At 53.0% G+C, this 25,016-nt stretch overlaps 2 protein-coding genes and 1 pseudogene across 2 annotated transcripts; all 3 read left to right on the top strand.

Annotated features, from left to right (window-relative positions):
• The first annotated feature begins 695 nt into the window (after positions 1-695).
• Positions 696-5,117, top strand: LOC148596142 (SUN domain-containing protein 3-like). Its single transcript, XM_088529798.1, has 9 exons — positions 696-761; positions 1,923-1,949; positions 2,424-2,464; positions 2,682-2,841; positions 3,227-3,311; positions 3,467-3,582; positions 4,231-4,398; positions 4,691-4,780; positions 4,965-5,117. The coding sequence occupies exons 1-9, from the start codon at positions 696-698 to the stop codon at positions 5,115-5,117; spliced, it is 906 nt and encodes a 301-aa protein (XP_088385924.1).
• Positions 5,118-12,746: 7,629 nt separating this feature from the next.
• LOC148596143 (uncharacterized) lies at positions 12,747-13,818 on the top strand (annotated as a pseudogene).
• Positions 13,819-20,594: 6,776 nt separating this feature from the next.
• LOC148596144 (SUN domain-containing protein 3-like) lies at positions 20,595-25,016 on the top strand. The gene is made up of 9 exons (XM_088529815.1): positions 20,595-20,696; positions 21,822-21,848; positions 22,323-22,363; positions 22,581-22,740; positions 23,126-23,210; positions 23,366-23,481; positions 24,130-24,297; positions 24,590-24,679; positions 24,864-25,016. Exons 1-9 carry the CDS (start codon positions 20,595-20,597, stop codon positions 25,014-25,016), a joined length of 942 nt encoding a protein of 313 aa, XP_088385941.1.

Below are 25,016 nucleotides of genomic sequence, written 5' to 3' on the forward strand. Positions count from 1 at the left end.
AGGCGGTCCTGGCCAACATGCTCTAGGTGACCCTTCGGGAGCAGAGGGGCTTGGGCAGCATTGCGAGATGTCCCTTCCCACCTCAGGCATCCTGGAGGGTGGTGCTGCGGGGCAGAGAGAAGATAGCCTGAGAAGCGCTAGAGCCATGGGAGCCCTGCTCTGCCTGGAGAGCCTGCTGCTCGGAGCGGCAAGCAGCGACACTGAGGAGCAAAAGGAAGAGCTAGACAAGGAGGCGTGAGCACCTGGCAGCCTAGAAGCAAAGTGCTCACGACATGGCAAGAGCAGAAGTGGGCAGACGTGCCACAAGCCTCCATGCCTAGAGACTGCATCAAGCGCTGAGCTCCAAGGTTGCTGCTTAATTCCTCCAAGTGCAAAGAGCAGCTGCTCCCAAGTAGAGCTGCTCTGGAGCTCCCCTCACTCTCATCCTACTCAGGAGCTCTCTACACCAGAAGGGTGTGGGAATTGCCAGCACCCCCAGCAAGCGTGCCGAGAACCTAGACCTCCTTGAGCCTTAGCAATGGTCAAAGGAAAGGGCTGTCCTGCGGAGCTGCCCTGGCGCTGGCTGAGTGCAAGCAGGAAAAGCAGAACAGGCTGCGGCATCATTGGCCGGGGCAAAGGGCCCTGGGTGCCCTGGCACAGAGCAAGCAAAACAAGAGCTGGGAATATGCTCCAGCGTCAGCAAAGCCCAAACCTGCATGGGGCTGCATCAGCTCTTCCTGCGCGAGTGGATGGCAGAGTGCGAGGAAGACACTCAGCACCCGGTCGGCTCGCCTGTGTCCATGCTGGATCCTGCCAGTGCAAGGGCGGCATTGACAGACTGCAGAGGCCGCAGCAGAGGCCACAGACTGCGGCCTCACTCCGTGCTAAGACCCCTCTGCGCAGGTCATCACAGGCGGCCCCTGACCTCACAGCACTCGGCTCTTGTGACCTCACCCTCAGCTGCCCTACATAAAAGGCCAGTGCGCAGAGGGCTGTCGCTCTGCGAGTGAACAGGTTTGCAGAGGCCAGCAAGTGCTTGGGAAGAGGCGTTGGTGTCTTTGCAGATCAGCGACCTTTTCTCTTTTGCTGGAGTCTTACCTGGAGCAGAGCAGAGATGCCAGCCGGTCTGGTCCGGTGGGTGCAATGGGGCCCAAAGAGCAGGGAGGGAGAAGAGCAGAAGCCCTGTGCGCATCCTGGCAGCTTCCTTGGTGGGGCCAGAGCGCTCCTGAGCACTGGGCTGTGGGCAGCACTGCCCTCCAGACTGGGGAGCCAGGCAGCCCAGCAGAGCCTTTCGGGGCGCAAGGCACAGCCCATTCTCCTCGGGAGAGTCCCGGGGCACCACACCGTGTCGGGCCAGAACACGATACCGGGCAGGGACTGTGTGTGCAAGCCAGAGGTCTTCACGGGCCTCAGCGCGCACAGGGAGGGCTGCTCCACCGCAGAGCTTCCTAAAGCCCGTGGGTCTTCACCGTCCTGCCGCACTGGGAAACCTGGCGGAAGTGAAGCCCCCAGGCACAGGAGCGGGACACTAAAGCTCAGCTCTAGGCTGGTAAAACACCTGCATTCCTTCTCCTGCAGGCCATGCGTCTCCTCAGCACGGGGTGGCAGAAGGCTCATCCAGATCCTTTTCTTGCTGGCCCCAGTGTTTGCTGGTGAGCAGTGCTGACCAACCATCTGGTGGGGCTGCCCAGGCATGCTGGAGGGCAGCTTTGAGGGGGAGGGAGAGGCGGCAGATCCCGAGATCTCCAAGATAGGAAGCTGGGAATGCCAGGGCGGGTCACTTAGGTGGAGCACAGCCTGCCTCCTACCTTCCATGGGTTCAGGCAGTGTGAAAGAGTGGAGTGCTTAGGAGCGTTATGGCTAGAAGTGCCTCCCTGCTTCAGAAGCTCTTGATGTTGTGACTTGCAGTTGGCGTTTACTGCTGGGTCTTGCTCCTCCCCAAGACCAAGTGTGAAGAGGAAGCGCTGCAGGTACGTGCCTCTTGTTATGGGAATGAAAAGCGTTGTGAAGGCCGTAGAGCAGAGCTCCTGCTTCCCCTACAAAAGTTCAGAATGTGGTGCAGCTTTGGAGGGCTAGTCCTCACAGAGATCAGGGCGGGAGAGGGACTTGTGTCGATGCTTGTGCTTGTCCTTGTGTCTGCATAGCTGCTGAATGAGCTCTGAGGCCAAGATCTCCCCACTGGAGTCAGCTCTGTGGCTTTATAGGCAGCAGACGAGAGACATTGGGCAGGAGGTGCCTTTGCTCTTGCTTTAGCTCCTGGAGCCTGCAAGTGCTCCAAGAGGAAATGGGCTGCCCCAAGACACCGGCTGCTGAGAGGCCTCGTTCCTCTGCCTTGCTCCAAGTGCTGGAAAGCAGCAGGCACTCTGCCTCCTAGGGGAGGATCCTGTGGGAAGTGCCCATGCTGCTCGTGGGACTTGCTCTCACGGAGGCCCTTTGTGTTGCAGGATAAGGCCAGCGTGCCTGAAGCTGAGCTCTCAGCTCTCAGGTAAGAGCGCTTCCTTGGCCCGCACCTGCTTGAATGGAAAAATAGGCAGGGCTGCAGGCTGCCGCCTGTGCTCAGAGTGCAAGGGAAGCCTTTGTTAATGCGAGAGAGGGAAGGGGATGGGGGCAAGAAGGTGGCAAGCTGCTTGTGAGTGCATTGGGGAGCTGCCTGCAGGGGCTGCGCAGGTGCTGCACAAGACCTGCTTTCCCTTTGTCCTTAGTAACACGTTGGGGTTGCTGAAGGAGAAAAAGAGAGAGCGGGAGCTTCTAGAAAAGCAGGTGATTCGCCTGCATGAAGAGATCAGGCATGAACATGAGGCCATCCTGCGCTCAGTGGAAGACGTCTTGGAGGAGAGGGAGATGGACGCTGAGAAGAGAGAGGTAAAGAGACTGTCATCTGATGCAAGGCCTTGCTCTCGTTTGGAGGCTCCCCGCTGCTGCTTCCTCTCGGCCCTTCCAGAGTGACTCTGTCCTCTTGCTGCCCGGGGCAAAGGTGTCTCTCAGGGCTCCTTGGGGCAGCGGGGAGCTGAGCAAGGTCTACTCTGTGGCTCAGGAGACTGCTGTTCTCCCACTGTGCCCCCTTGACTCGTCACAAAGCGCTCACCAAAAAGCTGTGGTACCATTCCCCACCGGGAGATGCCCTAGGCCGATGCACCGCGCGGCTGCCCTTGCCTCGCACTTAGTGTTCATGCAGACGTGCCCATTGAGGAGCTGCTCTCATTCTCTGCGTTAATTTCCATCTCCACCTTTGCAATGTTTTCCTCAGGCCCTTCTTGAGTTGACCCGGGCAGCTCTTGAGCAGATAGGGGCCACGTATGTTGAGATGGCTGACTGGGCTCTGCAAAGCACAGGTAAGCCTTTGGGAAGTGTGCGGGCACTGGGCTGCTGTATGGTCCTCCCCAAAAGACTGCGTAGGTGGGCTTGCAGCCTCAGAGATCCGTGCTAGCTCACTGCTTCTCCTAGCTCTTGGAGGGTCCTAGGCAGCTGCTTTGCATGTGTATTTCAGGGGCCACCATCGACAGAGCCCGCACATCGGAGAGTTACAGTGGGCGACACTCTGTATCTTGCTGGCTTTGTCGAGTCTTCTTTACCCAGGCCTATCCTCCGGACACCATTTTGCAGGTAACAGCATGGAGAGCATGCAGGACGTCCGAGACAGTTCCTTGTTTCTAGCGGGGGCACCAAGGCCAAGCACTTCCCTTCACAGCCCCAGGCTCGCTGAGCCCTACTGCGCTGCCCCTCTTCCTGACCACCGCGTGCCTTTGGCCACTGCACTCCCACCAGGGCTGAAGCCAAGAACAGCAGCAAGGTGCCCGCAAGGGTTGGTGGCATTTTTCTGGGGACCTTGTCCTTGGCAGCTGCATTTTGCCACCTCCACGCCGAAGGCCCCTGTTTTTGAGAGAGGGCAGTTGAGGAGGGTCTGCTGGGGTCTGTCCCCTTGGAGAAGTGTGGGGGCTCACAAGGGCCTTGCCACTGCCTCAGGCTTTGAAGGCTCTGCCGTGGCCTCCCCCAGGGAGCCCTGAGCTCTCTCGCGATGGCGTGCAAGATGAGAGCGGCTTTTGGGAAGTCACTCGCTCTGAGATGTTTCCTACTGAGGGTTTTGGTCTGCTGAGCACAGGTGCCCAGTGCCCTCCTGCCCCTTTGCGCCCCTTGTGTGCCTCTCCATGCACAACGCCAGCCCCAGGTGTGCGCTTCTTGCAAAGCCCCCAGTGTGCCAGTGTGGGCTCCTGGAGTGCCTTGCCGCTGAAGGGGGCTGCTTTCTGCTTGCAGCCGAAGACCTCCCCTGGTCAGTGCTGGGCTTTCCAAGGAGCCGAGGGCCAAGTGGTCATACGGTTGCCGCAGCACATCTGGCCAGTGGCTGTCACCGTGGAGCACATCTCAAAGGCAGTGTCTCCATCCGGGGAAGTCAGCAGTGCCCCCAAAGATTTTGCCGTCTTTGTAAGTCTCTGCTTTGCACCTGCTGGGAGGGAAGGGCCAGGGGAGGCCTCACTGTCTTGGCGCCTCCTCTCCAAGAAGGGCGGCCTTGTTGCTGCAGAGCAGCATATCCTGCATGGGCCTGTGGGGAGCTCTGGAGTGCTTTGGCCTCTCCAGCGTTGTGCTTTCTGGGATTCAACCCACCTGTTGCTAGAGCAGTGGGACATAATGCAGGCTTCCCAATGGTGACTGAGCGGGCTCTTCTCCATTGGCTCTGCCTGAGCATTACCTGCTATCCTTGTCGGTTGCTTTTAAGGGTATGGATGAGGAAGGCCCCGAAGAAGAGCTCCTGGGGCTTTTTGCATATGATGTGGAGCAAGAGGCGGTTCAGACCTTCCACCTCAAGGTACTGTGAGTGCGTGTGGGCACAATGCAAGGAAGGAGCTGGGTTAGCCTGCAAGGGCTTGGGCAACAGAGGGTGACCCAAAGAGTCCTGTGCCTTGTGGCTCTGCCTTATGACCCGTGGCTGCCTCCTTGCTCGGGGATACTTTTTGCTTCCCAGCAGGGCTAACACTGCATTTCCTTTACAGAAGCAGCTTCCCAGAGCCTTCCAGTTCATCAAATTCAAGGTGAAGAGCAACTGGGGGAAGCACGAGTACACCTGCCTTTACCGAGTGCAGGTTCATGGCATAATGGCAGCTCAGAGGTTCCAGCTGAGCCAGGAGAGTAGAGAGGTTCTGTGAATCACAATAAAGGAGTCTGTCTTGTGTCAGTTCACCTTGGTGCTATGTGTGGCTCCTGAAGTTCCATTCCTGAGGCAGGCTGCACAAGCTACGCATGCTGAGCACATGTAGAGAGAGGCAGAAGGGCAGCTGGCTCTCTGCAAAGCAGGACTCTGCTCTTCCAGGCAGTCTGAGGGCACTTGTTCACTTGTTTCGATTAAGTTGTGAGGCATGAGGAAGCAAAGAGCCTCTTGGAAAGGTGTCCCCCACAGCTCGTGTGATCCCTCAGCACAGAGATGTGCCACCTTCACTGTGCAGGTGCAGCGAGCCTGCCTCCTGCCTCAGCGCCGCTAAGAGCCAGTTGTGCTTGCACCACTCCTGATCAAAGGAGCTGTCTGCCGGAGGGGAAGGACGGCTCTTGTCTTTGGTGCAGGCAACAGGGCAGGGCCCCTGGGCTCCAAGGGCAGCCCCAGGTGCTGCAGCTGCAGCTTTCGCAGCACAGGGCACTGCCTCAAAGTTCCCGATTGCATGGCACAAGAGCATGCCAAGGCAGAGAAAGCCTTCTGGTTGTGCCAGGAGAGGGGCTGAAAGCAGATCTCTTCACAGGGTTCTGCCCGCTTTCTTCCCCCCTGAATACCAAAGCCTCTGGGAAGCTGCAGCCATCTTGCCTTCCTGGGACGGTCACAGTGGCAGGGCTTTGCGTGGCATTTGCTGGAGGACTTGGCGGGCTCTTGCCTTGTTCCCCTGGTGCAAGAGCAGTGCAAGAGCAGGCGCCAGGGGCTCAGCCGGAGCAGAGTGCTCTGCACTCCATGCATGTTGGGCTCAGCGGCTGTGTGCCTCCTTCTGCAGCAGAAGACAGCTCTGCAGGACAAGGAGGACCGCACTCCCTGTGTTCCCATCAAGAGAGATGGACCAGCCGCCACCTCTAACAGGGTGGCAGGCAGTTCCCTCACAGAAGTGAAAGATCCAGGTCCTCTTGGCGTGCTCTGAGGACAGCAACCCTATCACGGGCGCTCTCAGCACCCGCAACACACCCTGAACTACCTCCTCATCCTGAGCAGATGCACCACAGCTTGGTGCTCTCAAAGAATGGGAGAAGGAGCACCAAAGGGGTCCTGCGGTCCTGCAAAGCAGCAGCCTCCTACCAACAGGAGGCACTTTCTTCTTGTGCATATTCCGCCCTCTCTGCTGATATATATTACACAATAACGATCTGAAGACCACAGACACAAACAGCACAGACACAGTTTCTATCCAGTGGCACAACCTCACATAGCTGTGCACTCCCCTAGTGAGTTCCACTGTTTCAATTGCCGAATGCCATCCTCGTCACCAATTAGGTTGCGAATGGGCTTGGGGTTCGGCAATAATCACACACAAAAAGGTGGCTATGGCGAGTCTTTTTTCAGGTGAAACCACATTAAAGAAGCAAAGTATGAATAATTACTCTTGAGGTAATACTTGCCTGCAGGATCCTGAGACTGAACATTCTCTCGAGTTGGCGGCTTACAGGGTTGCTGACAGGCTCCTAACTCAGCGGGTGTCCCTGCGGAGACAACGTAGACTTCGATGTTAGGATCCTCGCCCCCGCTCTCTCCAGCCCATCTTCTCTCCAGTAGCAACTGAGGCTTTTACAATTTGTAAGGACCGTTGCTGCTCCTTCCATGCCAGTCGCACTGGAGCTTGGCCATCGCTTCATTCTTGTTTCCTATGCCAAAGTATTTCTCTCGTCTCTTTCCAAGGGTACTAGTCAGAGTAGGGCTCCCAGTCCTCCACTGGTGGGGCGGGTGGGCGCCGCAGTCTGAGTTATTCCTGGCTTTCCCGCTTTCAAATTCTGCACTTTCTTGTTGTGCTTATTCAGATGCGGTGGAAGAGAGAAAGCAGAAGTTTTGTCAAGATGATACGGTGATCCACTCCCTGCAAGGGGCAGTAAACACTCTGCAGGAACAGCTAAAGGAGAACAAACAATTGTTGGAGGAGGAAAGAAACCAAAAGATGATATTAAAGAAAGAGTTGAGGAAACAACTCTTTTTTGAGGGAAGTAGATACTTTGTCAGAAATAGAAATGACACGTGCAGAGAAGGGGGCACAGCAAATTTATCCCCAGGGAGATTTACAGAAGGCCAAAGAAGCTGTAAAAAGCCCACCCCATACGTGTCCACTGATTAAAACAAGAGTATGTGTATGAGGACTATGGCGATGAACATCCTCAGGTTACCACCAAAGAAGTCCCATTCACTGCAACTGAATTAGCAAAGCTGAGAAAAGATTTTGCAAAAACTGCGCAGGAATCAGAGACAGAGTATGTGTGGAGAGTGTCTTTGTCAGGAGGGGATGGAATCTTGTTGTCAGAAAAAGAAAGAAAAGGGTATCAGGGTCCGGTTGTGTTTCTGACTGCTGGCGATCGCTGAGCCCCATGGTCATTGACTCAGAGAGCTGCGTATTGGGCTGGAGGGCTGACCCCTTTGGAAAGAGGAGATCCGCTTGCCCTAACGGGGACGGTGGATCAGTTAGTGGAAACTGTGCAAAAGGCGGCCTGTCTCCAGATGATGTGTGATCAGGAGCTGAAGCCTAACCAGCGTTCCCTAATGATGCTGCCTGTGGACCCAGAGAGAATGACTCCCCTGATACGAGGACTTCCTGACTCCCTGAAACCCATTGGGATTCCATTACCCGTGATGGAGAAAGCCGCTCTGGAGGGGATGGTGACCCCTGACTGTCAGTGGCCAGGGAGGAAAGTATGGAAATGGGGAGAGATCGCCCAGGAGTTGATTAATCTGGGGAGAAAATACGGCCCTGTTGCCGAATTGTCCCAAAGAAGTGAAACCAGGGTTATATGGGCTGCAGAACGGGTTAGTGGGCGGTGATCATCCCCCGTGAAGGGCCGAGATTTGGGGTCAATCCAAAATCACAGTTCTGGGAGAGAGAATCTTCCAACCTGAAACGAGCTGTTGCGGCTAGGGCTTCAGAAAGGTATTCCCCGGGATTCGATGACGGACTCCCAACCAAGGAATTAGAACGACTAGTGCAGGAATGGTCAGGGCAAACGGCCTCTTTCAGATCAACCCACCAGTGCCACGCCCTTAATAGACCTTGAGGAGGAGCTGGCTGAGAAGAAGGCAAGGGCGGGAAACTAATTCCTCCTCTCCCAGAGGGTGAGGGGGAGGCGGAGGATGGATGTTTGCAAGACAAGTCACCTGCAATACGAAAGGGATTTATTGATTACTGTTGCTGTAGGACCAAGGAGAAGACCGGTAGCCTTTTTAATTTATACAGGAGCACAAATTACCGCACTAATGTGGACTGAAGCAGAGTGATGTGGAATCTCGATTCCATCCAGGAAGCTAATTGTTTTAATGCCTTGGGAAAAACACAGTCGGTGCCTGTGAGTCCAGTGACACTATGGTTACCAGAAGAACAAGAGCCTGTCAAGACCACTGTGGCCGTAGGCTCTTTTCAGATGAATCTTCTAGGCATAGATGTTTTGAAGGGTAGGCAGTGGGGTGATACCCAGGGAAATTCGTGGTCTTTTGGTATTTCCCAGATCATAGAATCATAGAATCATAGAATGCTTAGGGTTGGAAGGGACCTCTAGAGATCATCTAGTCCAACCTCCCTGCATACGCAGGGTCACCTAGAGCACGTGGCACAGGACTGCATCCAAGAGGGTTTGGAAGATCTCCAGAGAAGGAGACTCACACCTCTCTGGGCAGCCTGTTCCAGTGCTCTGTCCACCCTCACTGTTAAGAAATTTTTCCTTAAGTTCCTATGGAATTTTTGGTGCTTCAGCTTCCGGCCATTTCCTCTAGTCCTATCAGTGGCACCACTGAAAAGAGACCAGCACTGTCCTCTGCGCTCCCTCCCCTTGAGGTATTTATATACGCTGATTAGGTCCCCTCTCAGCCTTCTCTCTCCAGGCTGAACAGGCCCAGCTCCCTCTGCCTCTCCTCATAGGGCAGATGTTCCAGGCCCCTGATCATCCTTGTGGCCCTGCGCTGGACTCTCTCCAGCAGCTCCACATCCCTCATTGTACTGTGGGGCCCAGAACTGGACACAATACTCCAGATGAGGCCTCGCTAGGACTGAGTAGAGGGGCAGGATCACCTCCCTCGACCTGCTGGAGACGCTCTTCTTAATGCACCCCAGGATCTCATTGGCCTTCTTGGCCACGAGGGCACACTGCTGCCTCATGGTCAACTTGTCATGCACCACAACACCCAGGTCTTTCTCCGCAGAGCTGCTCTCCAGAAGGTCAGTCCCCAGTCTGCATTGGTGTCTGGGGTTATTCCTCCCCAGGTGCAGGACCTTGCACTTGGCCTTGTTGAATTGCATGAGGTTTTTCACCGCCCAGTTGTCCAGCCTGTATAGATCAGGCAATTGACCGGAATATCCGCTGCAAGTGGCGCCTACCCTCCCCGCTTCCAAACTGACAGATCTGAAACCCTATCCACTGCCATTAGGAGCCACAGAGGGGATCACACCAGTTCTGGGGGATTTAGAGAAACAAGTGGTTGCAGTTTCCACTCACTCCCCCCTTAACTCCCCAGCGTGGCCTTTCAGAAAGGCAGACGGTAAATGGAGATTGACTATAGATTACCGGAGACTGAATGCCAACACAGGTCCACTAACATTGCTGAATTCAGAGCGACCATTCAGGAACAATCTCATCCTGTTATGGCAATGATCGATGTCAAGGATATATTTTTCATGGTCCCTTTACAACCTGAGGACCAGGATTGTTTTGCCTTCACCTAGGAGGGACACCAGTACACCTTTACACGACTCCCACGAGGATACAAGCACTCCTTGACGCTGGCCCACCATGCTCTAGCGCAAGAGTTACAAAAAATCCTCCTAAGGGCGGAAGTAAAGATCTATCAATATATAGATGATGTGCTGATAGGAGGGAGTCAGGTGGAAGAAGTTAGAGAAACCCAGAAGGACATCATCAACCACTTAGAAAGTACAGGCTTGACAATTCCACCTGAGAAAATACAAGCTCCTTCAAGTAAGGTAACATTTTTAGGGGTTGGGTGGGAGGAATGACATGTATCCCACCGGATACCCTTTCCTCTCTTGACCGGATCAAGATGCCAGAATCCAAGAGAGACTTACAGCATGCACTAGGGTTGCTTGTGTTCTGGAGGAAGCATATTGCTCACTTTTCAATTACTGCCAGACCCCTGTACGACTTACTGCGAAAAAGAGTTCAGTGGGAATGGACTCAGGTTCATGATGAGGCTTTACAGCTGTTGGTGTTTGAAGCGACTGCCTATCAGGCCCTTGGTCCCACTCACCCATCCGATCCAGTTCAAACTGAATGGGGATTTGCCAAGACTGGACTGTGAATCCGTTTGCGGCAAAAGGGTCCAGAGGGACCTAGTGGGCCCATTGGTTTTTATTCTCACAGCTTTAAAGACGCTGAAAAAGGATATACAGCTTGGCAGAAAGGTTTATTTGTAGTTAGTTAAGCTCTAAGGGAAGCTGAACGGACTATCTGGCAACAACCTATAGTGCTCAGAGGCCCATTTAAAGTGATTAAAGCAGTATTGGCAGAACCCCACCCCCTGATGGGGTGGCTCTGAGAGACTCTGTGCGAAAATGGTACGCACAAATAGAACACTATCGTGATTTTTTTTCTGTATCTGAAGGAACCACAAAGGCGTTCAGTATACAAGATGAGGTGGACTTGGATAGAGAAACACCCGGGTTATGATCTGTAATACAGGTAGCTCTTCTGTTTTCTGAACAATTGCAGAATGTCTGGTTTACGGATGCCTCGTCAAAGCGAGAGGGAAAAACTTGGAAATATCCAGCAGTGGCACTTTGGATAGGTACTGAGGAACAGATCATTACTGAAGGAGAAGGTAGTGTACAAGTAGGAGAACTAACCGCTGTGTGGAGCGTTTTCCCACATGAGGCTCAAGCTGCTTCTCCTGTCTATATCTGTACTGAGTCTTATGCCGTGTTTAAAGGCTGCACTGAGTGGCTTCCATTCTGGGAATAAAACTGATGGGAGGTCAATACAATATCTCTATGGCAAAAGGAAAAATGGCAGGATATTCTTACCATTGCCAAACAAGGGGCATTTGCAGTAGCTTGGATAGCATCTCATCAACGAGATGACACCGCGGTGAACCGATGGAATGCCAAAGTGGATGAACTAGCACGGGCTGGCTCCCCTACAAAACACCCAGATAGCGGAGAATTGGGAACATCTCTTGGAATGGCTACATGTAAAACGGAAACCTTCAGGAGCGAAGGAGCTGTTTTGTGAGGCACAAGCCCGAGGGTGGCCGGTTACAAGGGAGGAGTGTAAAACCTGTGTATCTTCTTGCAAATAATGCTGAGTCCATCTGGACAGACACCCTCTGGGAGCTGCCCCTCTGCACTTGAGAGAGGGAAAAGGCCTGTGGGAGGCCTGGCACATTGATTACATCGGCCCCTTTCGAAGGTCAGAGGGAAAGCACTATGTACTGGCAGGCGCAGACAGAGTATCTGGATTAGTGCAAGCTAAAGCATGTGCTAAGGCAATAGGAGAAAACACCATAAAGGCTCTGAAAGAATGGTTTGGAATCTTCCCCAAACCGCAGTCAATTCAATCAGATAACGGCTCACATTATACAGCTAAAGTGGTCCAGGAGTGGGCAGCCCAGGAGGAAATTTCGTGGGTGTTTCATACTCCATATTACCCTCAAGCGAATGGAATCGTGGAGCAGCAGCCTCCTACCAACAGGAGGCACTTTCTTCTTGTGCATATTCCGCCCTCTCTGCTGATATATATTACACAATAACGATCTGAAGACCACAGACACAAACAGCACAGACACAGTTTCTATCCAGTGGCACAACCTCACATAGCTGTGCACTCCCCTAGTGAGTTCCACTGTTTCAATTGCCGAATGCCATCCTCGTCGCCAATTAGGTTGCGAATGGGCTTGGGGTTCGGCAATAATCACACACAAAAAGGTGGCTATGGCGAGTCTTTTTTCAGGTGAAACCACATTAAAGAAGCAAAGTATGAATAATTACTCTTGAGGTAATACTTGCCTGCAGGATCCTGAGACTGAACATTCTCTCGAGTTGGCGGCTTACAGGGTTGCTGACAGGCTCCTAACTCAGCGGGTGTCCCTGCGGAGACAACGTAGACTTCGATGTTAGGATCCTCGCCCCCGCTCTCTCCAGCCCATCTTCTCTCCAGTAGCAACTGAGGCTTTTACAATTTGTAAGGACCGTTGCTGCTCCTTCCATGCCAGTCGCACTGGAGCTTGGCCATCGCTTCATTCTTGTTTCCTATGCCAAAGTATTTCTCTCGTCTCTTTCCAAGGGTACTAGTCAGAGTAGGGCTCCCAGTCCTCCACTGGTGGGGCGGGTGGGCGCCGCAGTCTGAGTTATTCCTGGCTTTCCCGCTTTCAAATTCTGCACTTTCTTGTTGTGCTTATTCAGATGCGGTGGAAGAGAGAAAGCAGAAGTTTTGTCAAGATGATACGGTGATCCACTCCCTGCAAGGGGCAGTAAACACTCTGCAGGAACAGCTAAAGGAGAACAAACAATTGTTGGAGGAGGAAAGAAACCAAAAGATGATATTAAAGAAAGAGTTGAGGAAACAACTCTTTTTTGAGGGAAGTAGATACTTTGTCAGAAATAGAAATGACACGTGCAGAGAAGGGGGCACAGCAAATTTATCCCCAGGGAGATTTACAGAAGGCCAAAGAAGCTGTAAAAAGCCCACCCCATACGTGTCCACTGATTAAAACAAGAGTATGTGTATGAGGACTATGGCGATGAACATCCTCAGGTTACCACCAAAGAAGTCCCATTCACTGCAACTGAATTAGCAAAGCTGAGAAAAGATTTTGCAAAAACTGCGCAGGAATCAGAGACAGAGTATGTGTGGAGAGTGTCTTTGTCAGGAGGGGATGGAATCTTGTTGTCAGAAAAAGAAAGAAAAGGGTATCGGGGTCCGGTTGTGTTTCTGACTGCTGGCGATCGCTGAGCCCCATGGTCATTGACTCAGAGAGCTGCGTATTGGGCTGGAGGGCTGACCCCTTTGGAAAGAGGAGATCCGCTTGCCCTAACGGGGACGGTGGATCAGTTAGTGGAAACTGTGCAAAAGGCGGCCTGTCTCCAGATGATGTGTGATCAGGAGCTGAAGCCTAACCAGCGTTCCCTAATGATGCTGCCTGTGGACCCAGAGAGAATGACTCCCCTGATACGAGGACTTCCTGACTCCCTGAAACCCATTGGGATTCCATTACCCGTGATGGAGAAAGCCGCTCTGGAGGGGATGGTGACCCCTGACTGTCAGTGGCCAGGGAGGAAAGTATGGAAATGGGGAGAGATCGCCCAGGAGTTGATTAATCTGGGGAGAAAATACGGCCCTGTTGCCGAATTGTCCCAAAGAAGTGAAACCAGGGTTATATGGGCTGCAGAACGGGTTAGTGGGCGGTGATCATCCCCCGTGAAGGGCCGAGATTTGGGGTCAATCCAAAATCACAGTTCTGGGAGAGAGAATCTTCCAACCTGAAACGAGCTGTTGCGGCTAGGGCTTCAGAAAGGTATTCCCCGGGATTCGATGGACGGACTCCCAACCAAGGAATTAGAACGACTAGTGCAGGAATGGTCAGGGCAAACGGCCTCTTTCAGATCAACCCCCAGTGCCACGCCCTTAATAGACCTTGAGGAGGAGCTGGCTGAGAAGAAGGCAAGGGCGGGAAACTAATTCCTCCTCTCCCAGAGGGTGAGGGGGGAGGCGGAGGATGGATGTTTGCAAGACAAGTCACCTGCAATACGAAAGGGGATTTATTGATTACTGTTGCTGTAGGACCAAGGAGAAGACCGGTAGCCTTTTTAATTTATACAGGAGCACAAATTACCGCACTAATGTGGACTGAAGCAGAGTGATGTGGAATCTCGATTCCATCCAGGAAGCTAATTGTTTTAAATGCCTTGGGAAAAACACAGTCGGTGCCTGTGAGTCCAGTGACACTATGGTTACCAGAAGAACAAGAGCCTGTCAAGACCACTGTGGCCGTAGGCTCTTTTCAGATGAATCTTCTAGGCATAGATGTTTTGAAGGGTAGGCAGTGGGGTGATACCCAGGGAAATTCGTGGTCTTTTGGTATTTCCCAGATCATAGAATCATAGAATCATAGAATGCTTAGGGTTGGAAGGGACCTCTAGAGATCATCTAGTCCAACCTCCCTGCATACGCAGGGTCACCTAGAGCACGTGGCACAGGACTGCATCCAAGCAGGTTTGGAAGATCTCCAGAGAAGGAGACTCCACAACCTCTCTGGGCAGCCTGTTCCAGTGCTCTGTCACCCTCACTGTTAAGAAATTTTTCCTTAAGTTCCTATGGAATTTTTGGTGCTTCAGTTTCCGGCCATTTCCTCTAGTCCTATCAGTGGCCACCACTGAAAAGAGACCAGCACTGTCCTCTGCGCTCCCTCCCTTGAGGTATTTATATACGCTGATCAGATCCCCTCTCAGCCTTCTCTTCTCCAGGCTGAACAGGCCCAGCTCCCTCTGCCTCTCCTCATAGGGCAGATGTTCCAGGCCCCTGATCATCCTTGTGGCCCTGCGCTGGACTCTCTCCAGCAGCTCCACATCCCTCTTGTACTGTGGGGCCCAGAACTGGACACAATACTCCAGATGAGGCCTCGCTAGGACTGAGTAGAGGGGCAGGATCACCTCCCTCGACCTGCTGGAGACGCTCTTCTTAATGCACCCCAGGATCTCATTGGCCTTCTTGGCCACGAGGGCACACTGCTGCCTCATGGTCAACTTGTCATGCACCACAACACCCAGGTCTTTCTCCGCAGAGCTGCTCTCCAGAAGGTCAGTCCCCAGCCTGCATTGGTGTCTGGGGTTATTCCTCCCCAGGTGCAGGACCTTGCACTTGGCCTTGTTGAATTGCATGAGGTTTTTCACCGCCCAGTTGTCCAGCCTGTATAGATCAGGCAATTGACCGGAATATCCGCTGCAAGTGGCGCCTACCCTCCCCGCTTCCAAACTGACAGATCTGAAACCCTATCCACTGCCATTAGGAGCCACAGAGGGGATCACACCAGTTCTGGGGGATTTAGAGAAACAAGTGGTTGCAGTTTCCACTCACTCCCCCCTTAACTCCCCAGCGTGGCCTTTCAGAAAGGCAGACGGTAAATGGAGATTGACTATAGATTACCGGAGACTGAATGCCAACACAGGTCCACTAACATTGCTGAATTCAGAGCGACCATTCAGGAACAATCTCATCCTGTTATGGCAATGATCGATGTCAAGGATATATTTTTCATGGTCCCTTTACAACCTGAGGACCAGGATTGTTTTGCCTTCACCTAGGAGGGACACCAGTACACCTTTACACGACTCCCACGAGGATACAAGCACTCCTTGACGCTGGCCCACCATGCTCTAGCGCAAGAGTTACAAAAAATCCTCCTAAGGGCGGAAGTAAAGATCTATCAATATATAGATGATGTGCTGATAGGAGGGAGTCAGGTGGAAGAAGTTAGAGAAACCCAGAAGGACATCATCAACCACTTAGAAAGTACAGGCTTGACAATTCCACCTGAGAAAATACAAGCTCCTTCAAGTAAGGTAACATTTTTAGGGGTTGGGTGGGAGGAATGACATGTATCCCACCGGATACCCTTTCCTCTCTTGACCGGATCAAGATGCCAGAATCCAAGAGAGACTTACAGCATGCACTAGGGTTGCTTGTGTTCTGGAGGAAGCATATTGCTCACTTTTCAATTACTGCCAGACCCCTGTACGACTTACTGCGAAAAAGAGTTCAGTGGGAATGGACTCAGGTTCATGATGAGGCTTTACAGCTGTTGGTGTTTGAAGCGACTGCCTATCAGGCCCTTGGTCCCACTCACCCATCCGATCCAGTTCAAACTGAATGGGGATTTGCCAAGACTGGACTGTGAATCCGTTTGCGGCAAAAGGGTCCAGAGGGACCTAGTGGGCCCATTGTTTTTTATTCTCACAGCTTTAAAGACGCTGAAAAAGGATATACAGCTTGGCAGAAAGGTTTATTTGTAGTTAGTTAAGCTCTAAGGGAAGCTGAACGGACTATCTGGCAACAACCTATAGTGCTCAGAGGCCCATTTAAAGTGATTAAAGCAGTATTGGCAGGAACCCCACCCCCTGATGGGGTGGCTCTGAGAGACTCTGTGCGAAAATGGTACGCACAAATAGAACACTATCGTGATTTTTTTTCTGTATCTGAAGGAACCACAAAGGCGTTCAGTATACAAGATGAGGTGGACTTGGATAGAGAAACACCCGGGTTATGATCTGTAATACAGGTAGCTCTTCTGTTTTCTGAACAATTGCAGAATGTCTGGTTTACGGATGCCTCGTCAAAGCGAGAGGGAAAAACTTGGAAATATCCAGCAGTGGCACTTTGGATAGGTACTGAGGAACAGATCATTACTGAAGGAGAAGGTAGTGTACAAGTAGGAGAACTAACCGCTGTGTGGAGCGTTTTCCCACATGAGGCTCAAGCTGCTTCTCCTGTCTATATCTGTACTGAGTCTTATGCCGTGTTTAAAGGCTGCACTGAGTGGCTTCCATTCTGGGAATAAAACTGATGGGAGGTCAATACAATATCTCTATGGCAAAAGGAAAAATGGCAGGATATTCTTACCATTGCCAAACAAGGGGCATTTGCAGTAGCTTGGATAGCATCTCATCAACGAGATGACACCGCGGTGAACCGATGGAATGCCAAAGTGGATGAACTAGCACGGGCTGGCTCCCCTACAAAACACCCAGATAGCGGAGAATTGGGAACATCTCTTGGAATGGCTACATGTAAAACGGAAACCTTCAGGAGCGAAGGAGCTGTTTTGTGAGGCACAAGCCCGAGGGTGGCCGGTTACAAGGGAGGAGTGTAAAACCTGTGTATCTTCTTGCAAATAATGCTGAGTCCATCTGGACAGACACCCTCTGGGAGCTGCCCCTCTGCACTTGAGAGAGGGAAAAGGCCTGTGGGAGGCCTGGCACATTGATTACATCGGCCCCTTTCGAAGGTCAGAGGGAAAGCACTATGTACTGGCAGGCGCAGACAGAGTATCTGGATTAGTGCAAGCTAAAGCATGTGCTAAGGCAATAGGAGAAAACACCATAAAGGCTCTGAAAGAATGGTTTGGAATCTTCCCCAAACCGCAGTCAATTCAATCAGATAACGGCTCACATTATACAGCTAAAGTGGTCCAGGAGTGGGCAGCCCAGGAGGAAATTTCGTGGGTGTTTCATACTCCATATTACCCTCAAGCGAATGGAATCGTGGAAAGAACGGTCTTATGAAAACAATTCCTCAAACCACATGAGCCAGGATGGGCTGAGCAGGTGTGGGATGTGGTGATCAGTGTTAACAGTCACTGGGGAATAAATGGATGTCCAAAGATCACAACATTTTACCCAAGCGCTCCAAAGATCATACCAACCGCACATGATCCTGATCACCCTAGAGATCCATCTTATTCCCCAGGACAGCCTGTCTTGGTTGAAATCCCCGCCGTGAGGGCGGTACCACTGGTATTGGACACTCCAATAAACAAATACACCTGGAAGGCAAAAAACACCCATGGGAAAATCCATAAGATTGTTGGATTGTTCCCTCTTTCTAACTGGAGAAGTCTTTTGTTTCATTTCAAGAAGAAGCAAGTGACCCAGATTCGCCCACAGAAGATGTGAACCAGATGCTGATTGTAATATAATTTGGTTAAAATGTCTATGTCATTTTTAATTATATTGTTCTGGAGGGTTATCTCTAAGAGTAAGGAGAAGCCAATTCCCCCAAATTCCACCAATCTATATGATCCATTTAAGGATAACGAATTTGTTTCGTTAGCAAGACCTGTAAGCCAAGCTTTTAATCGGAGTATGGTAATCTGGGAGAGAGAGAGGTTGCCTGCGACAAGCGATCTGTCGAGGTTAATATAGGTGGAAAACAAAAGTGGGGGAAGACTGAGTAGCCTCCTGAAAGAATAATCAAGCATTATGGGCCTGCTACCTGGAGTCCTGGTGAACCATAGTCAAGGGCGAGACTGGGTTGGCCTCTGTGTTCACCACCAAGAAGAAACTTGAGCTCTGCTGTTGGCTGCCACCCATTAGGCGTTGAGCGGTGGGGACATATGCCATGCCAGACCTTGATGTAAGTGATGGTCACCTCTCTCTCTGAGGGCCTGTAGCAGTCGTGGCGACAGTCGTTCTCCACAACTCGTCACTCTTTTTGACGGGCCAGACAGGGTTATTCCAAGCTGTGGTAGTGGGTTTATAACTGCTGCATCCACTAGGTCTTTAATTGTCTGCGAAATGTCTTCATGCCCCCAGAATCTTGTACTGTGTCGTGGCTATTGATTTAGTTGCGGCATGAATCTGCACAGAGGGCATTTTTACTTTTGTGACTAAAATTGTCTGGGTACTAATGTAGTTCTTTGTTCCAAATTGCTACAAGGCGTCAGAAAGTTTAAAAGTCAGTCCCTTTAAAATATCAATTCCAATTACATATTCAGCAACAGGAATTATGATAACTGAATACAATCATTTTGGGAGATTCTCTATTTTCATTTCTATTTATGCTTGTACAACTTCAATTTGGTTTCCTCCCCAAAAATTGCTTGGGATTTCCATATATTAAGGAGGCCTTCGCTCCAGGAGCAACAGAGGCTTTTACAATTTGTAAGGACCGTTGCTGCTCCTTCCATGCCAGTCGCACTGGAGCTTGGCCATCGCTTCATTCTTGTTTCCTATGCCAAAGTATTTCCCTAGTCTCTTTCCAAGGATACAAGTCAGAGTACGGCTCCCAGTCCTACACTGGTGGGGTGGGTGAGCGCCGCAGTCTCAGTTATTCCTGGCTTTCCTGCTTTCAAACTCTGCACTTTCTTGTTGTGCTTATTCAGCCCTCTCTGCTGATATATATTACACAATACAGATCTAAAGACCACAGACACAAACAGCACTAACACAATTTCTATCCAGTGGCGGCCAAAACCACAAAGAACCGCAGTAGATGCAATGCAAACTATGCTTTATTGTTCTCTAAGTACATTATTTATACTGAGATTTTCTCGTCGTGGCTGCTACTTATTGGTGAGGACTACAAATGACAGTAGCTAGTAACAGAGTTATGACTGGACGATTCTTAGCTTGGCCAGCTTCTGCTCCGTGGCCATAACCTCCTTAAATTGATCAGAATTTTCTGCTGTCTCCGTGTGAACTCCGCCTCATAGATTCACGCTAATCTTTTCAAGGCTAACATTCTTTGCTATGGGAGCCATGGATTCCACTGACCAGCTGCAATCCCTGACAAGGGCCATCTAGGAGGCAAGTGTAGGCCAATAGGCCTGCTGTTGACACGAATGACAGTTAGTGTAAGTAACTTGTGCAGTATTCTAATTACTGGTGGCCGCTATACACTCTGCAAGATCAAGAGAAGAGGCCAAAGAATGGAAATTTAAGATGTAACATAACTTTGTAATATGCTGCTTTTTAGGAGGCAGGATAAGGCAGGCACAGAAACACCTCGTCTATGAGGAAAGTCTGACAGAGGTGCTCTTCTTAGGCCTGGAGAAGATTTTAGATGCTATTAATGTGTCTCATGAGGATGAGGCCAGCCTCTTTTCAGTGGTGCCCAGCAACACGACGCCAGGCAGTGGGCACGCACTGGACCACCATCTCCTCATGAGCAATCATTTATTTCCTAGGAGGGTGACTGTGCCGCGCAACAGATGGCGCAGAGAGCTTGTGGCCTCTCCATCCTTCGAGAGAGTCCAAAGTCCCCAGGAGGCGGTCCTGGCCAACATGCTCTAGGTGACCCTTTGGGAGCAGAGGGGCTTGGGCAGCATTGCGAGATGTCCCTTCCCACCTCAGGCATCCTGGAGGGTGGTGCTGCGGGGCAGAGAGAAGATAGCCTGAGAAGCGCTAGAGCCATGGGAGCCCTGCTCTGCCTGGAGAGCCTGCTGCTCGGAGCGGCAAGCAGCGACACTGAGGAGCAAAAGGAAGAGCTAGACAAGGAGGCGTGAGCACCTGGCAGCCTAGAAGCAAAGTGCTCACGACATGGCAAGAGCAGAAGTGGGCAGACGTGCCACAAGCCTCCATGCCTAGAGACTGCATCAAGCGCTGAGCTCCAAGGTTGCTGCTTAATTCCTCCAAGTGCAAAGAGCAGCTGCTCCCAAGTAGAGCTGCTCTGGAGCTCCCCTCACTCTCATCCTACTCAGGAGCTCTCTACACCAGAAGGGTGTGGGAATTGCCAGCACCCCCAGCAAGCGTGCCGAGAACCTAGACCTCCTTGAGCCTTAGCAATGGTCAAAGGAAAGGGCTGTCCTGCGGAGCTGCCCTGGCGCTGGCTGAGTGCAAGCAGGAAAAGCAGAACAGGCTGCGGCATCATTGGCCGGGGCAAAGGGCCCTGGGTGCCCTGGCACAGAGCAAGCAAAACAAGAGCTGGGAATATGCTCCAGCGTCAGCAAAGCCCAAACCTGCATGGGGCTGCATCAGCTCTTCCTGCGCGAGTGGATGGCAGAGTGCGAGGAAGACACTCAGCACCCGGTCGGCTCGCCTGTGTCCACGCTGGATCCTGCCAGTGCAAGGGCGGCATTGACAGACTGCAGAGGCCGCAGCAGAGGCCACAGACTGCGGCCTCACTCCGTGCTAAGACCCCTCTGCGCAGGTCATCACAGGCGGCCCCTGACCTCACAGCACTCGGCTCTTGTGACCTCACCCTCAGCTGCCCTACATAAAAGGCCAGCGCGCAGAGGGCTGTCGCTCTGCGAGTGAACAGGTTTGCAGAGGCCAGCAAGTGCTTGGGAAGAGGCGTTGGTGTCTTTGCAGATCAGCGACCTTTTCTCTTTTGCTGGAGTCTTACCTGGAGCAGAGCAGAGATGCCAGCCGGTCTGGTCCGGTGGGTGCAATGGGGCCCAAAGAGCAGGGAGGGAGAAGAGCAGAAGCCCTGTGCGCATCCTGGCAGCTTCCTTGGTGGGGCCAGAGCGCTCCTGAGCACTGGGCTGTGGGCAGCACTGCCCTCCAGACTGGGGAGCCAGGCAGCCCAGCAGAGCCTTTCGGGGTGCAAGGCACAGCCCATTCTGCTCGGGAGAGTCCCGGGGCACCACACCGTGTCGGGCCAGAACACGATACCGGGCAGGGACTCTGTGTGCAAGCCAGAGGTCTTCACGGGCCTCAGCGCGCACAGGGAGGGCTGCTCCACCGCAGAGCTTCCTAAAGCCCGTGGGTCTTCACCGTCCTGCCGCACTGGGAAACCTGGCGGAAGTGAAGCCCCCAGGCACAGGAGCGGGACACTAAAGCTCAGCTCTAGGCTGGTAAAACACCTGCATTCCTTCTCCTGCAGGCCATGCGTCTCCTCAGCACGGGGTGGCAGAAGGCTCATCCAGATCCTTTTCTTGCTGGCCCCAGTGTTTGCTGGTGAGCAGTGCTGACCAACCATCTGGTGGGGCTGCCCAGGCATGCTGGAGGGCAGCTTTGAGGGGGAGGGAGAGGCGGCAGATCCCGAGATCTCCAAGATAGGAAGCTGGGAATGCCAGGGCGGGTCACTTAGGTGGAGCACAGCCTGCCTCCTACCTTCCATGGGTTCAGGCAGTGTGAAAGAATGGAGTGCTTAGGAGCGTTATGGCTAGAAGTGCCTCCCTGCTTCAGAAGCTCTTGATGTTGTGACTTGCAGTTGGCGTTTACTGCTGGGTCTTGCTCCTCCCCAAGACCAAGTGTGAAGAGGAAGCGCTGCAGGTACGTGCCTCTTGTTATGGGAATGAAAAGCGTTGTGAAGGCCGTAGAGCAGAGCTCCTGCTTCCCCTACAAAAGTTCAGAATGTGGTGCAGCTTTGGAGGGCTAGTCCTCACAGAGATCAGGGCGGGAGAGGGACTTGTGTCGATGCTTGTGCTTGTCCTTGTGTCTGCATAGCTGCTGAATGAGCTCTGAGGCCAAGATCTCCCCACTGGAGTCAGCTCTGTGGCTTTATAGGCAGCAGACGAGAGACATTGGGCAGGAGGTGCCTTTGCTCTTGCTTTAGCTCCTGGAGCCTGCAAGTGCTCCAAGAGGAAATGGGCTGCCCCAAGACACCGGCTGCTGAGATGCCTCGTTCCTCTGCCTTGCTCCAAGTGCTTGAAAGCAGCAGGCACTCTGCCTCCTAGGGAAGAATCCTGTGGGAAGTGCCCATGCTGCTCGTGGGACTTGCTCTCACGGAGGCTCTTTGTGTTGCAGGATAAGGCCAGCGTGCCTGAAGCTGAGCTCTCAGCTCTCAGGTAAGAGCGCTTCCTTGGCCCGCACCTGCTTGAATGGAAAAATAGGCAGGGCTGCAGGCTGCCGCCTGTGCTCAGAGTGCAAGGGAAGCCTTTGTTAATGCGAGAGAGGGAAGGGGATGGGGGCAAGAAGGTGGCAAGCTGCTTGTGAGTGCATTGGGGAGCTGCCTGCAGGGGCTGCGCAGGTGCTGCACAAGACCTGCTTTCCCTTTGTCCTTAGTAACACGTTGGGGTTGCTGAAGGAGAAAAAGAGAGAGCGGGAGCTTCTAGAAAAGCAGGTGATTCGCCTGCATGAAGAGATCAGGCACGAACATGAGGCCATCCTGCGCTCAGTGGAAGATGTCTTGGAGGAGAGGGAGATGGACGCTGAGAAGAGAGAGGTAAAGAGACTGTCATCTGATGCAAGGCCTTGCTCTCGTTTGGAGGCTCCCCGCTGCTGCTTCCTCTCGGCCCTTCCAGAGTGACTCTATCCTCTTGCTGCCCGGGGCAAAGTTGTCTCTCAGGGCTCCTTGGGGCAGCGGGGAGCTGAGCAAGGTCTACTCTGTGGCTCAGGAGACTGCTGTTCTCCCACTGTGCCCCCTTGACTCGTCACAAAGCGCTCACCAAAAAGCTGTGGTACCATTCCCCACCGGGAGATGCCCTAGGCCGATGCACCGTGCGGCTGCCCTTGCCTCGCACTTAGTGTTCATGCAGACGTGCCCATTGAGGAGCTGCTCTCATTCTCTGCGTTAATTTCCATCTCCACCTTTGCAATGTTTTCCTCAGGCCCTTCTTGAGTTGACCCGGGCAGCTCTTGAGCAGATAGGGGCCAAGTATGTTGAAATGGCTGACTGGGCTCTGCAAAGCACAGGTAAGCCTTTGGGAAGTGTGCGGGCACTGGGCTGCTGTATGGTCCTCCCCAAAAGACTGCGTAGGTGGGCTTGCAGCCTCAGAGATCCGTGCTAGCTCACTGCTTCTCCTAGCTCTTGGAGGGTCCTAGGCAGCTGCTTTGCATGTGTATTTCAGGGGCCACCATCGACAGAGCCCGCACATCGGAGAGTTACAGTGGGCGACACTCTGTATCTTGCTGGCTTTGTCAAGTCTTCTTTACCCAGGCCTATCCTCCGGACACCATTTTGCAGGTAACAGCATGGAGAGCATGCAGGACGTCTGAGACAGTTCCTTGTTTCTAGCGGGGGCACCAAGGCCAAGCACTTCCCTTCACAGCCCCAGGCTCGCTGAGCCCTACTGCGCTGCCCCTCTTCCTGACCACCGCGTGCCTTTGGCCACTGCACTCCCACCAGGGCTGAAGCCAAGAACAGCAGCAAGGTGCCCGCAAGGGTTGGTGGCATTTTTCTGGGGACCTTGTCCTTGGCAGCTGCATTTTGCCACGTCCACGCCGAAGGCCCCTGTTTTTGAGAGAGGGCAGTTGAGGAGGGTCTGCTGGGGTCTGTCCCCTTGGAGAAGTGTGGGGGCTCACAAGGGCCTTGCCACTGCCTCAGGCTTTGAAGGCTCTGCCATGGCCTCCCCCAGGGAGCCCTGAGCTCTCTCGCGATGGCGTGCAAGATGAGAGCGGCTTTTGGGAAGTCACTCGCTCTGAGATGTTTCCTACTGAGGGTTTTGGTCTGCTGAGCACAGGTGCCCAGTGCCCTCCTGCCCCTTTGCGCCCCTTGTGTGCCTCTCCATGCACAACGCCAGCCCCAGGTGTGCGCTTCTTGCAAAGCCCCCAGTGTGCCAGTGTGGGCTCCTGGAGTGCCTTGCCGCTGAAGGGGGCTGCTTTCTGCTTGCAGCCAAAGACCTCCCCTGGTCAGTGCTGGGCTTTCCAAGGAGCCGAGGGCCAAGTGGTCATACGGTTGCCGCAGCACATCTGGCCAGTGGCTGTCACCGTGGAGCACATCTCAAAGGCAGTGTCTCCATCCGGGGAAGTCAGCAGTGCCCCCAAAGATTTTGCCGTCTTTGTAAGTCTCTGCTTTGCACCTGCTGGGAGGGAAGGGCCAGGGGAGGCCTCACTGTCTTGGTGCCTCCTCTCCAAGAAGGGCGGCCTTGTCGCTGCAGAGCAGCATATCCTGCATGGGCCTGTGGGGAGCTCTGGAGTGCTTTGGCCTCTCCAGCGTTGTGCTTTCTGGGATTCAACCCACCTGTTGCTAGAGCAGTGGGACATAATGCAGGCTTCCCAATGGTGACTGAGCGGGCTCTTCTCCATTGGCTCTGCCTGAGCATTACCTGCTATCCTTGTCGGTTGCTTTTAAGGGTATGGATGAGGAAGGCCCCGAAGAAGAGCTCCTGGGGCTTTTTGCATATGATGTGGAGCAAGAGGCGGTTCAGACCTTCCACCTCAAGGTACTGTGAGTGCGTGTGGGCACAATGCAAGGAAGGAGCTGGGTTAGCCTGCAAGGGCTTGGGCAACAGAGGGTGACCCAAAGAGTCCTGTGCCTTGTGTCTCTGCCTTATGACCCGTGGCTGCCTCCTTGCTCGGGGATACTTTTTGCTTCCCAGCAGGGCTAACACTGCATTTCCTTTACAGAAGCAGCTTCCCAGAGCCTTCCAGTTCATCAAATTCAAGGTGAAGAGCAACTGGGGGAAGCACGAGTACACCTGCCTTTACCGAGTGCAGGTTCATGGCATAATGGCAGCTCAGAGGTTCCAGCTGAGCCAGGAGAGTAGAGAGGTTCTGTGA

This window comes from Tinamus guttatus, unplaced genomic scaffold (genome assembly GCF_059628265.1).
Source record: "Tinamus guttatus ecotype Peru unplaced genomic scaffold, ASM5962826v1 Tinamus_guttatus_pri_ptg000029l, whole genome shotgun sequence".
Classification (NCBI taxonomy): domain Eukaryota; kingdom Metazoa; phylum Chordata; class Aves; order Tinamiformes; family Tinamidae; genus Tinamus; species Tinamus guttatus.

Coding starts and splice junctions, on each gene's coding strand:
- LOC148596142 (XM_088529798.1), top strand. CDS start 696: ATGGGGCTGCATCAGCTCTTCCTGCGCGAGTGGATGGCAGAGTGCGAG. Junction 3,583..4,230: donor CTCCGGACACCATTTTGCAG/GTAACAGCATGG, acceptor TTCTGCTTGCAG/CCGAAGACCTCCCCTGGTCA. Junction 4,781..4,964: donor TTCAGACCTTCCACCTCAAG/GTACTGTGAGTG, acceptor TTTCCTTTACAG/AAGCAGCTTCCCAGAGCCTT.
- LOC148596144 (XM_088529815.1), top strand. CDS start 20,595: ATGGGGCTGCATCAGCTCTTCCTGCGCGAGTGGATGGCAGAGTGCGAG. Junction 20,697..21,821: donor CCACGCTGGATCCTGCCAGT/GCAAGGGCGGCA, acceptor CTCCTCCCCAAG/ACCAAGTGTGAAGAGGAAGC. Junction 21,849..22,322: donor GTGAAGAGGAAGCGCTGCAG/GTACGTGCCTCT, acceptor TTTGTGTTGCAG/GATAAGGCCAGCGTGCCTGA.